Source organism: Mustelus asterias, chromosome 15, assembly GCF_964213995.1.
Source record: "Mustelus asterias chromosome 15, sMusAst1.hap1.1, whole genome shotgun sequence".
Taxonomy (NCBI): domain Eukaryota; kingdom Metazoa; phylum Chordata; class Chondrichthyes; order Carcharhiniformes; family Triakidae; genus Mustelus; species Mustelus asterias.
The window spans coordinates 96250768-96264176 of NC_135815.1; the positions used below are offsets into that span (position 1 = coordinate 96250768).

General features: G+C 46.2%; 1 protein-coding gene across 1 annotated transcript in view; it reads right to left on the reverse strand.

Moving 5' to 3' along the window:
* The window catches only part of jag1b (jagged canonical Notch ligand 1b), a 65184-nt gene that overhangs the window by 5317 nt on the left and 46458 nt on the right, over positions 1–13409 (reverse strand). Inside the window, exons 16-24 of the mRNA XM_078230345.1 lie at positions 12717–12830; positions 12484–12597; positions 11616–11732; positions 8927–8954; positions 8755–8840; positions 4991–5104; positions 3755–3864; positions 1690–1923; positions 415–546 (exon numbers count right to left, since the gene is read on the reverse strand). Of these exons, the coding sequence (XP_078086471.1) occupies positions 415–546; positions 1690–1923; positions 3755–3864; positions 4991–5104; positions 8755–8840; positions 8927–8954; positions 11616–11732; positions 12484–12597; positions 12717–12830 (1049 nt within the window). The remainder of the gene's footprint in view (positions 1–414; positions 547–1689; positions 1924–3754; positions 3865–4990; positions 5105–8754; positions 8841–8926; positions 8955–11615; positions 11733–12483; positions 12598–12716; positions 12831–13409) is intronic.

The following is a 13409-nucleotide window of genomic DNA, read 5'->3' on the forward strand; positions in this document are numbered from 1 at the left end:
CATTGCCGATTGTCGGAAAAACCCATCTGGTTCACTAATGTCCTTTAGGGAAGGAAATTTGCCATCCTTACCTGGTCTGGCCTACATGTGACTCCAGAGCCACAGCAATGTGGTTGACTCTCAACTGCCCTCAGACAACTAGGGATGGGCAATAAATGCTGGCCAGCCAGTGACACCCATGTCCCATAAAAGAATAAAACCATGTTATGAGCTCGACTAATGACTGGTATGTTAGTGCAGCTATTAGCTTACTCAGGATTGTTCAGCAAGTGCAGCCCAATCGTGGAATCACATCTAACAGAAGAGGCTTTGGTTTGGGTTCATCAAGCACCGCCTTAAATGAATCTTTTCAACCTGATCTTATTAACACCAGGTCTGTTTGAAACTTTTTAAATACTGCAGGAAGATACTTACTATTGCCACATTAATCTCATTAGCAGCCGAATGGGTTTTCTCACAAATGAGATAAAGCGAATATTCCACTGAAAGGTTGCGCAAAATCTGCAGATGCCTCAGTTCCGTGCAAATCTGTTCAATGGTAACACCCTAAAAGCAAACAAATCAAACTACAATAATACCAGGTAAATCTTTCCCGCAGCTAAAATGGACAAATTCAATCAAAATCAGTCAGTAACATTCCCCAGAATACCAAGGATTAAATATCTAATGATGGCCATCAAACTAATGAATTGGCCGTAAAAACCTCTTGTTCATTCATCTTCTTTAGGGAAGGAAATCTGCCATCCTAACCCAGTCTGGCCCGCATGACATTCCAGACCAATGTTAATATGATTTGATTCTTAACTGCTCTCTGAAATGGCCCAGGAAGGCATTCAGTTATATTCAACTGAAAAATAAAATGGGTGGCACAGTGGTTAGCACTGCTGCCTCACAGCGCCAGGGACCTGGGTTCAATTCCCAGCTTGGGTCACTGTGTGGAGTTTGCACGTTCTCCCCGTGGGTTTCCTGCAGTCTGCAGACTTCCTGCAGTCTGTTTCCTCCCACAGACCAAAGAAGCGCGAGTTAGGTTGATTGATCATGCTAAATTGCCCCTTAGTGTTAGGGGGACTAGCTAGAGTAAACGCATGGGGTTATGGGGATAGGACCTGGATGGGATTGTGGTCAGTGCAGACTCAATAGGCCAAATGGCCTCCTTCTGCACTGTAGGATTCTATGAAAACAGAAAAATGCTGGAAAATCTCAGCAGATCTGACAGCATCTGTCGCGAGTGTGGAGCCAACATGGAGTCCAAATGACCCTTCATCAGAACTCTGGCGAAGGGTCATCTAGACTCAATGTTGGCTCCACACTCTCCACAGATGCTGTCAGATCTGCTAAGATTTTCCAGCATTTTTCGGTTTCAAATTCCAGCATCCGCAGGATTTTGTTTTTATATCGATGATATTCAATTGTAGCTCATCATCACTTTTAGGAGAGCTTGAGGTGATTGTGTGATTTCAAGAGGAAATTAGATACAGCTCTTGGGGATAAAGGGATATTGGGGGGGCGGGGAGGAGGAAAGAGGAGAAGGGGGAATCAGAATATCAGCCATGATCACAATGAATGATGGAGCAGGTTCGAAGGGCCGAATGGCCTACTCCTGTTTCTAGTTTCTATGATCAGTAAACGCTGGCCTTGCCAGCGACACCCACACCCCGTGAAAGAAAGAAAGAATATCCTCTCACATACCGGTCGAAGCATCTCCTTGTTGATAGCGAGTGTGATCTTGGCACAAGTACTGTCGAGGTAATCCACATTTGGCTGACATCTGGTTTTTGTCGGCTCACCAGATGAGCATTCCCCCAAGCCCACACATGGAGGAACAAAGCAGCGGTCCTCCTGGATAGGGAGGCAGGTTTGCCATGCTGGGCAGCCACCATGGCCTTTCCCGTGAACTCTGCAAGGTTTAGGTCCACACCACATCTACAGGACAGAATTGATTCATTATCCATTTGATAGTGAGTCTGTTCTCAAAGCATTCCTCAGGAATAATTTCTGGACCTTGGTGCAGTATTTTTAAAAACAGGCTCCTCAAAAACTTCTTGAAAAATAAAATCTCACCAACTGCTGAGTAAAAGATTCTATAAATAAAAACACCCATCAACTCAACAGATCGCCACTTAATTTCACAATGGTTACAGCACAGAATGAGGCCATTCGGACCATCGTGACACTGCTGGCTGTCTAAAGAAGCAATTCACCTCGCGCCACCTGGGCCTTTTCTTTATAGTTCAGCAATCATTTTCTTTTTGCATACTAATTCAATTATTTTTGAAAGCTTCAATTCATCCCATCTCCATCACAACTCAGGTGGGTGCATTCCATAAGACACAGAAGCAGAATTAGGCCATTCAGCCCATCAAGTCTGCTCCGCCATTCAATCATGGCTGATATTTTTCTCATCCCCATTCTACAGCCTTTTCCCCATAACCCCGGCCCTCTTACTAATCAAACAATTCCAGTTGCTAACCAGATGTTGGATGAAAACGTTTTCCCTCATGTCAGCATTGCTTCCTCTGCCAATTATCTTAAATCTATGCCCTCCAACGAGAAGAGTTTCTCCCCATCTACTCTGCCCCCTCATGATGGTGAATATCTCGATCAAATGTCCTCTCAAACCTTCTTTGGAGTGGCGGGGTGGCACAGTGGTTAACACTGCTGCCTTACAGCATCAGGACATGGGTTCGATTCCCAGCTTGGGTCACTGTCTGTGTGGAGTTTGCACGTTCTCCCTGTGTCTGCGTGGGTTTCCTCCAGGTGCTCCGGTTTCCTCCCAGTCTGAAAGATGTGCAGGTTAGGTGGATTGGCCATGCTAAACTGCCCCTTAGTGTCAGGGAGACTAGCTAGGGTAAATGCATGGGGTATGGGGATAGGGTCTGGGTGGGATTGTGGTCAGTGCAGACTTGATGGGCTGAATAGCTTCCTTCTGCACTGCAGGGATTCTATGATTCCGTGAACCACAAGCTTGAATATGCAAAATGTGTTAGACAACTGATAAAATATGGTTAGCAGAGATCAACAGAGATGAACATTGAGTCATGCCTTATAAATCCCTATCACCAACTTGGTTTCAAATTAGATCCATTGATCCTGCAACCATCACACTTATTTTACACTCCAACATCCCTGGTTAATAGTCCTTAGATATTTTCTGTCACAGTCCAAAGATGTGAGTTTAGGTGGATTGGCCATGCTAAATTGCCTTAATGTCCAAATATGTGTAGGTTAAATGGATTAGCCATGGCAAATGTGCCATGGAGATAGGGCTGGGTAAAATACCAGCAGAGAGTCGGTGCAGACTCGATGGGCCGAATGGCCTCTTCTGCACTGTCAGGATCCTATGATATTACACTTTGACCGTCATGGTGTAGGCCAGTCTCCCATTTCAGGTTGCTAAAGTCACTCCTTCATCCCAATGGCAGAATTGTATCAATGTTCAATGATGCAAACACAATGATGCATAGAAGGAGCCAAATCTAAGATAGCCTTCACTTCTGTCCCCTTCCTCTCCCACCATCCTGCTCCCCCGCTAAACCTAGATTGACTTTTCAAGCAGACAGTGTCTCCTGTAGTATAAACTGTTGTGATAGTTTGAGATTTAACACACTGCCCTGGTGAATACAAGGGGAAAAATGCTTCAACAGTGCATCCTCTTTACAGCAATCATTCAATAATTCTGTTTTCAATTAATTGACTTTTACTTTAGAAAACAACTTCATTTTCAGAGTTGAGTGCAGTGTTGCGTTTATCATACCTTTGTGCAGGTAACCCTGCCGTTATGACACTGGCATCCATTGCAATCTTCTTCCCACTTGGCTCCATGCGATGCAACACTATCTTTCAGGATGCAAGCTCTCCCTGTAACTGCACAAGACCATAAGATATAGGAGCAGAATTAGGCTATTTGAATCTGCTCTGCCATTCAATCGTGGCTGATATGATTCTCATTCCCATTCTCCTGTCTTCACCCGTAACCCTTGATCCCCTTACCAATCAAGAACCCATCTATCTCGGTCTTAAAGACACTCAATGACCTGGCCTCCACAGCCCTCTGTGGCAACAAGTTTCACAGATTTATCACCCTCTGGCTGAAGAAATTCCTCCTCATCTCAGTTTTAAAGGAGCGTCCCTTCACTCTGAGGCTACGCCCTCGAGTTCTAGTCTCTCCCACTAGTGGAAACAGCCTCTCCACGTGGACAGAGATTGACATTAAAACCACAGAACTTGAAAAAACAAGCCTTGAAAAGTCTCAGACATTTTGCAAAGTCTAATTCAGAACTTCTTAGTGCCCCAACTCAACAGTCAAAACTACATCACAACAGCAAGTTTAGAGAACATTAAAATCATTCTACGTACAAGGAAGTTGGTTACGTTAAACTCGAAATGCATCAGGGTCTTGCCAGTGGGAGTAAAAATATAGCTGGGTGTGGAAAAATGTGATTAGATGCCAGGCCAAGAACAGACCATTCAGCCCTTCCAACCTGTCCTGCCCTGTATCAAGATCATGGGAGAAAGTGAATTTGGGGCCAAGTATTATGTACTGAATAGCAGATCGAGCTCAATGAGCCAAATGGCCTACCCCTTCCTGCTCCTGTTTTCCCATCAGCATCTCAATTCCATTGGCCTGTCTGGCTTCTGTAACCCTCAAAATCCTTACCCGAAAATAATTCCCTTTGAAAAACTCAATAACCTCACCCACCCATCAACAACTAGTGGAAGATCCTTACCCGAAATGAACCGCTCCGTCAATTCGTCCCTCTCACGCCCTCAGCCTCAATAACTAATGGGGGAGTTCTAGATTTCCATTAGCCCTTCCGCCAACTGCTTCACCTCATGGATGGGCGGGCTCTCATTTTAGTGTCAAACCCCTCCGCTCTGCATTTGTTTCTGTCTAGCCTAGAAAACCCTTTAACCACCTGAAACACTTTCTGTATCCATGGGATATGTATCCAACACCTTTAAACCCAACACGCCCGGAGACGGGTTTTACCTTCTTGGCATCGGAGCCCACTGCGACCCGGAGGACAGATGCAGCGATAGCCATTGATCTCGTCCACACATGTAGCCCCGTAAGCACAGGGGGAAGACTGACACTCATTGATGTCTGAAAAGGGAATCATTTCACTGTGAGACCAAAGCATTTCACAAAAAGCACCATTCTGCCCTGAAATATTAACACTTTCTCCCTCCACAGTTGCTGACTGACCTGCTGAGTTTATCCAGCATTTTTCATTAAACAAACAAATGGTGCGGCTCAAATGTCTGTCTCGCTCGAAACTTAAACTCACATTTGGTTAGAATCTCATTTCATAGATTCCCTACAATGCAGGAGGCCATTTGGCCCATCGAGCCTCCACCGACAACAATCCCACCCAGGCCCTATCCCCTGACAACAATCCCACTCGGACCCTATCCTCATCACTGAGGGCGAAATCATCAACCTAATCTGCACATCTTTGGAGTGTGGGAGGAAACCCACACAGACACGGGGGGGGGAGAACGAGCAAACTCCGCACAGACAGACAGAGTGACCAGAGACTGGAATCGAACCTGGGTCCCTGGCGCTGTGAGGCAGCAGTGCTAACCACTGTATCACCACGTCACCCTATAAAGGAGATCAGGCCAACATTAAACAGAAAGATGCACTTTTGAAATTCATCCAAAAAGACTGGTGTCCTTGCATCAAATTTATTAGTCACAAGTAGGCTTACATTAACACTGCAATGAAGTTTCTGTGAAAATCCCCTAGTCACCACACTCCAGCACCTGTTCGGGTACACCGAGGAAGAATTTAGCATGGCCAATGCGCCTAACCAGCACATCTCAGACTGTGGGAGGAAACTGGAGCAAACCCACAGGGAGAACGTGCAGACTCCACACAGTCACCCACCCCATAAACCTGTGATGGTCTCGACTGCAACCTGACTGGCACGCAAGACCACCAAGAAATGGAAATCAGCCAAAAGGAATATTTGGTTTCAAATCTCTCCCCCCCCACCCCCGAAGGTGATAACTTGCCGTCCAGGTACATTCAACAGGAACCTTGAGCCTCTGGTACAACAGTGTGAGTAACACTGTTAAGATCAGCAGCCTAATTGACTAGTGGCATCACAACTTGAAGTTTTAGCTAATAACTGCAATGCCACAAAACAGCAGAGGGAGGGGGCAGAGTCTGGGAGCAAATTAGCCGCAGGAATCTCTACAGGGGCCAAATAACACCCAGCCCCCATTAGGGATCGACTAACTCAGAGTCCAACAGTTAGACCTGGGACTTCTTGGGTCTGCAGGACTCAAACCATTCAACTGGATAAATCCAACAAGGAGGGCAGAGAATGGTTTTTTATCCCTCCCCCCCGCCCCCACAAAAAAAACTAGCAGAATGAAATATCACCAACAACTTAAACATCAAGTAAAACACAGTAAAACCACTGTCCCACCATGCCAGGCTGCCTCACTGCGCCAGGGTCCTGGGTTCGATTCCTGACCTTGGGTGACTGTGTGGAATCTGCACTTTCTCCCCGTGTCTGCATGGGTTTTCTCCGGCTTCCCCCACAGTCCCGAAAGATGTGCTGGTTAGGTGGTTGGCCATGCTAAAGTTCCCCTTAGTGTCCCAAGATGTGTAGGTTGGGTGGATTAGCTGGGTAAATACGTGGGGTTACAGGGATAGGGCCTGGGTAAGATGCTCTTATCGGAGAGTCAGTCCAGACTCGATGGGCCGAACGGCCTGCTTCTGCGCTGTCGGGATTCTATGATTAAAACATCCACTTTGATTACCTAGCCCTTTAGTGGCGTACTTGGCACGATTCTTGTCGTGTAACATGCCACGGCGGGGCACTGTGAATCGTTGGAAGTGATAACCAGCAAAGGGCAGAGTCCAAAACGGCGTCTGCAAACTCATGGTGACTGGCAAAGCAATGTGCCCCGGAGCGGAGTGTTAAAGCTGCTCAGTATAGTATTATCACAGAAACTGAGGTCACAATTAACACAACTTTTAGTTAAGCAAATGTTTGATTACAGAAAACTCGCTTGCTCAGAGTGTGGCACAATAAATACAACTCAACAAAATATTTAACTGAACCAGGTTAAACTGCACCTGTCTCCTCATTCCCCACTAACCCACGTCCTCCTTTAGCTCCAAGTGCCACTGCGGCATTGACAGACTGGCTATTTAAGATTCATAGAGTCAGAATCCCCACAGTGCAGATAAGACCATTTGGCCCATCAGGTCTGCAGCGACTCTCCAAAAGGGCACGTACCCTCCCCCTTGTAACCCCACACATCTATCCCGCTAATATCGAAACCCATAGAACTTGGGAATAAAGAGCAATTTAGCCAATCCGACTAACCTGCTCATCTTTGGACTGCGGGAGGAAACCGGAGCACTCAGAGGAAACCCACCCAGACATGGAGAGAACGTGCAAACTCCACATAGTCATCCGAGGCCAGAATTGAACCCAGGTCCCTGACGCTGAGACAGCAGTGCTAATCACTGTGCCAACATGCACAGTGATTAGCACTGACAGATTTTTTGGGATTGTGCCAGTTCACTTCCAACCAGCCAGAGAAACAGCCAATTATTGCAACTCCGCCCTGTCCAAAAACCAAAGTTTTGTGTCCACACTGCTAACAAGTCTACACTAACCCCCTGGATCTTTCCAGCAAGATTCACTGTAAAATTATCCAATGTATTGAGAATCCATATGCCCCCAGATCTACTGCAAGTCCTTCATCCGAGAGATGAGCAACTTTTACAGATGCACCAGAGAAAGCATTTTGTTTTTGGCTGTATCACAGCTTGGTATGGGCTCCTGCTCTGACCAAGACCACTAGGAACTACAAAAAAATCGCGAATGTAGCCCAATCCATCACGCAAACCAACGTCCTATCCATTGACTGTCTACACTTCCTGCTGCCTTGGAAAAGCAGCCAGCATAATTAAGGACCCCCACGCACCCCAGACATTCCTCTCTTCCACCTTCTTGTGTCAGGAAAAAGATACAAATGTCTGAGGTTACGTACCAACCGACTCAAGGACAGCTTCTTCCCTGCTGCCGTCAGACTTTTGAATGGACGTACCTCACATTAAGTTGATCGTTCTTTACATCCTAGCTATGACTGTTAACACTACATTCTGCACTCTCTCCTTCTCTATGAACGGTATGCTTTGTCTGGATAGTGCACAAGAAACAATACTTTTCACTATGTTAATACATGTGACAATAAATCAAATATCCTAGCAATGACTAACAATTCATTCTGCCCCTTCTCCCCCATGTACGCTATGCCTTGTCTGTGTAGCACGCAAGAAACAATACTTTTCACTGTATACTAATACATGTGACAATAATAAATCAAATCAAAGCACATCTTGCCTTTTGAAAGCTCAATGCTGAACATTCTTGCTCACATTTCCAAATGCTCACTAACTTTAATTTTTTTATGGGATAGTGGACTTGCCGACAAACAACATTTGAAAAAAATGGGCCCGCAGTTAACTGCTTTATCCTCCCCTTCTGGAGCTAAAAAAATCTGCGTTGGTTAACCTCCAAGACCACAGCACAATTGTAATGAAATAACTCAACGGCTAGTAAGTGAATGCAATGCAAATACAAGGGGGGGGGGGGGGTTTGAGCTTAGCTCATTCAGCAACTGTTGCTCTCACTGTTTTAGAGGGCAGCTGGTGGCTAATGCAATCAACAGATTCGGTAATGAAAAACAAGCCCCACAAAGCAAAGCGGCGTTGCGAATACTCACTGATCCGGCAGTCCGGTCCCGCGAAACCAGGCGCACACTCACAGCGATACCAGTTTTCACCGTCCACACAAGTCCCACTGTTGTAACTTGAAGTCAGAAAGTCAAGTGTTAGACGCGGAGGCATTATAGTCACACAAAAGAATGCAAGACTATATGTAAAAACCTCACTTACCATGGGTGCGGATTGCAATCATTTGTATCTGGAGGGGGGGGGAAAAGAGAAAAAAAATTAAGGTTTTAATGGCAAGTCAGAAAGGCTTCTGTGAAACATAAAATTCCCACTGTACTTGCGCCCTTAGGTGGTTACTTGTTAACAGGCCAATGATTAAAGTGTAGGAAGTCATTTACTGTTTGTCAAATAGGCTGTTACTCTTCGGAATGGATTCCAGGCTTTCACCATGGATTCTGCTAAATACATCTTGACAGATGTGCGCATAGGGAGGCAGTCCTTGTAAAGCAACTAACAGGAAGAAATGAGTGGAAGCAGACATTTCACCGATCTGCCAAGAATGTTGGGAACAAGATCACATCTGCGTTCATTTATGCAATTTGTGTCTCTCCCAGGCACAGGTCTCGAGCTGGGCAGTAAAATGAATTGCGATTAGATCGGGCAGAGTCGCAGTTAAAAATGCTTATTTTCCCTGCTTTCAGAGAGAGAAAAAAAAAACACGACCAAGAGGAGAACATAAACATGGTGAAATTAGATTCAGGCCTGAATCTGACGGAGGAGTGAACAGCAAGTCTGCTGTCAGCTAGACTTGCCCTCGCAGGTTTCATCTTGCATTATTTCTTTGGCCGTGGCAACAACTCAAAGTGAGTGCAAACTGATAACATCACCCCAGGGAGGGGAGCAGGGCATCAGGGACTGAAACAAACAGGGTAAGTAACCAAGTACCGCCTTTGATTCACCATCTTTCAACACGACTAACTGTGCAAGGGCTGAGAAAGGGTGGGCGATTTCAATTCGGCTTCAGAAAGCGAAATAAAAGGGAGGGAAAGAATGATTGGACAGAGAGAGAGAGAAAACAGATAATAGAAAAGTAAACATACAATTTACATTTCCAACAACAACTGAAACCTGAAGGAATGAGACTCCACACTTTCGAAGAGTTAATTTTCAGTGGCAGAGGATTTATTCATCACATTGATATGGTGCAAAGGCCAAAATGGACAAGGTTTCTGTGGGGAGTTTAGTTTGTATCCACTGCACGAGAGCAGCAACCGCGCACCATTCCAAAGTCTGAGGGAGGGTGGGATGCAGACAGCAAGATGCTGTTAGCAAACCTAACAGTATAGATGAAATTCGCACACAGTTTGATATTTCATCTTTAACCATGTATCTGCCCCTTGCCTGAAGTTACACTGCTACATCTGCGCATAAATAACAGTGAGAACCATTAGTTTGGTGGAGATTGTGACAGCAAATTGTGGTCAGAGGAATTGGAGTTAGACCCTTCAGCCCCTCAAATCCGTTCCGCCATTCCATAAGCTCATGGCTAAATCTGTGACCCAACTCAACCACAGGTATTCAGGGATACGTGGCAAACAAAAAACTCAATCACTCAAATTTAACCTCAACTGCTCCAGCATCAACACCCAATTATGGAAGAACGCGGCAAACTACCACTTTGCATGAAGATGGGTTTCCGAATTTCACTCCCGAAAAGGTTTCTAAACTATACTGCTTATTCAGAGACCCCTCAAATTGAGGAAACACTTTCTCTCTTGGCTCCATCCATTTCCCTCAACTTCGATCAATTGATCCAAAATAGGAGAAGCCACTCGGTCCCTTGAGCCTGCGTGCCCACTCTATAAGATCATGGTCGATCTGTGTCAAATCGATTCCCTTGCCTAACAAGAATCTATCCACCTCTGCCTTAAAAACATTCATAACCCCATGCCTTCCGAGGCAGATTTCCAAAGTCACGCAACCTTCAAAGATCTCACATCTCTGACCTAAAAGGGCGAACCCCAATTTTAAAACAGTGCCCCCTAGTTCTGGACTCCCACAGGAGGAAACGTCCTTTCCACACCCATCTTGCCGAGATCATTCAGGACCTTATAAACTTCAATCCAATCTGTCCTCACTCTTCTAAACTAAGCCAATAAGTTTATTAGTGTCACAAATAGGCTTACATTAACACTGCAATGAAGTTACCGTGAAAATCCCCTAGTCGCCACACTCCGGCACCTGTTCGGGTAACAGGGGGAATTTAGCACGGCCAATGCACCTAATCAGCACGTCATTTGGAGTGTGGGATGAAACCGGAGGAAACCCACGCAGACACGGGGAGAATGCGCAAACTCCACGCTGTGACCCAACCTGGGAATCGAACCCTGGTCCCTGGTGCTGTGAGGCAGCAGTGCTAACCCACTGTGCCAGCCCCACACTCCAGCAGCAGAAACAAACCCGCCTTAACCAACTAGATTCCAGCCAATAAAATCTCTCCCAATTTACCCCTTGGGTGTCAAGATATCAGTCTGGTACATCTCGGCTGCACTTCCTCCGAGGTCCGACTTAAGGTGCGGAGCCCAGACATGCTCTCAATAACTCCTGATGTATGAAGCTCCGGTTAGACCTCGAGTGAAGCAGAACATCCTCCCCTTGTATTCTAGATAAAGGCCAGCATTTCATTTGCCTCCTATTATTTTCTCTCAAGATCCTTAAAATGTCCTGAAAGGATGTATGTACCCCATCGATCAACTGCCTGGATAAAACTCACTGCACTCAAAGTAACCTGAAGCATATTGGACGGTTTTGGCACTGGGAAGGTGCAGTGTATTAAACTGGTGGCTGTTCACTAGAGTAACAAGCACAGCTCCCCGTTATAGTTTTACCACTCCACGATAGCAGCACTCACTTTGCGAACACGTGAATCCTTCCCAGCCTTCCTTGCAGACGCAAGTGAAGGAATCGCCGCTGACCACACAAGTTCCACCATTCTGACATGGATTCGGCAGACAGCTACTATTTCTTGCTATGGGGATGAGGGGGGAAGAAATAAAAAGATTGCAGTCTTAGCCAAGAGTACCGAGAGAGAGGGATGTTTGGGAAAAAAAACACAAATTATACTCCAATAGAGAAAATGCTGGAAAATCTCAGCAGGTCTGGCAGCACCTGTAAGGAGAGAAAAGAGCTGACGTTTCGAGTCCAGATGACCCTTTGATTTTTTTTTGATCGAAGGTCATCTGGACTCGAAACCATGATGTGGAGATGCCGGCGTTAGACTGGGGTGGGCACAATAAGTCTCAACATCAGGTTAAAGTCCAACAGGTTTATTTGCTGAAGGAACAGTGCTCCGAAAGCTCACGCTACCAAATAACCTGTTGGACTTTAACCTGGTGCTGAGAGACTTCTTACCGGACTCGAAACGTCAGCCCTTTTCTCTCCTTACAGATGCTTAAAGTTCATTAATTAGTCACAAGTAAGGCTTACATTAACGCTGCAATGAAGTCACTGTGAAATTCCCCTAGTCGCCACACCTGCGGCGCCTGTTCGGGTCAATCCACCTAACCCGCACATCTTTGGACTGTGGGAGGAAACCGGAGCACCCGGAGGAAACCCACGCAGACACAGGGGAGAACGTAGAGTGATCCAAGCCGGGAATGGAACCCGGGTCCCTGGCGCTGTGAGGCAGCGTGCCGGACCTGCTGAGATTTTCCAGCATTTTCTCTTTCGGTTTCTGATTCCAGCAATTTGATTTTATTAAAACTGTACGATTTACTTACCAATGTTGCAAGTGGCACCTTCCCAGCCAGCAGGACACATACACTTAAAGGTATCTCCTTCATCGTAACAAGTTCCGCCATTGTTGCACGTGGCTTCATCGCACTGACTATCCCCTGCAAAGCACCGCAAGTTTTAAACGGTTGTCCACAACAAACGGGAAAAGAAAAGGTCCCCGCTTTCTTGTGCGAGCACCACAATGCTTTGCTTGAGGAATTAAGCCAAGGACACTTACTGGAATGACAGGTCTTGCCTTTCCAATCATTCTGGCATTCACAGTAGAAGTCATTCACCAGATCCTGACACTTGCCTCCGTTCTGACACGGGTTGATGCTGCAATCATTGATATCTGCAAAAGGCAAAACCTAGACTCAATAGCTGGCACACACAACTGGCACTGTACCATCAGGCTTGGAGGTGAAATCATCTCACAACAAGTATTGCCAACACAGAAGAAAGGCGAATCTGCACACATCTCCCACCCTCCCCTCCTGCATCCCTCCTCCGGCCCTAAACACACACCTGCTCCTCCAATCCTGACCTCTTTCCAATCCCCAATTTCCCACCGTTGGTGCGGTGGTTTCGGCTGCCCAGGCCCCAGCCTCTGGAATTCACTCCACAATTGCCCTTAGGTGTCCCGGGACACGTAGGTTAGAGGGATTAGCGGGGTAAGTGTGGGGTTACAGGGATAGGGCGTGGGTGGGATTGTTGGTGCAGACTCGATGGGCTGAATGGCCAGCTTCTGCACTGCAGGGTTTCTAATGATTATCTTATGACATACCTCTCTGCCGTACATTTAGAGATTTCTCTTTCGCCAACCCTTTGGTCATCCACCCCAACATCTCCTCACGGGGCTGGGTGCCAGTATGACAAAACGTCACAGGGGAGTTTAAACACACTTAAAAAGTCACGACACAAACGCAAGTTC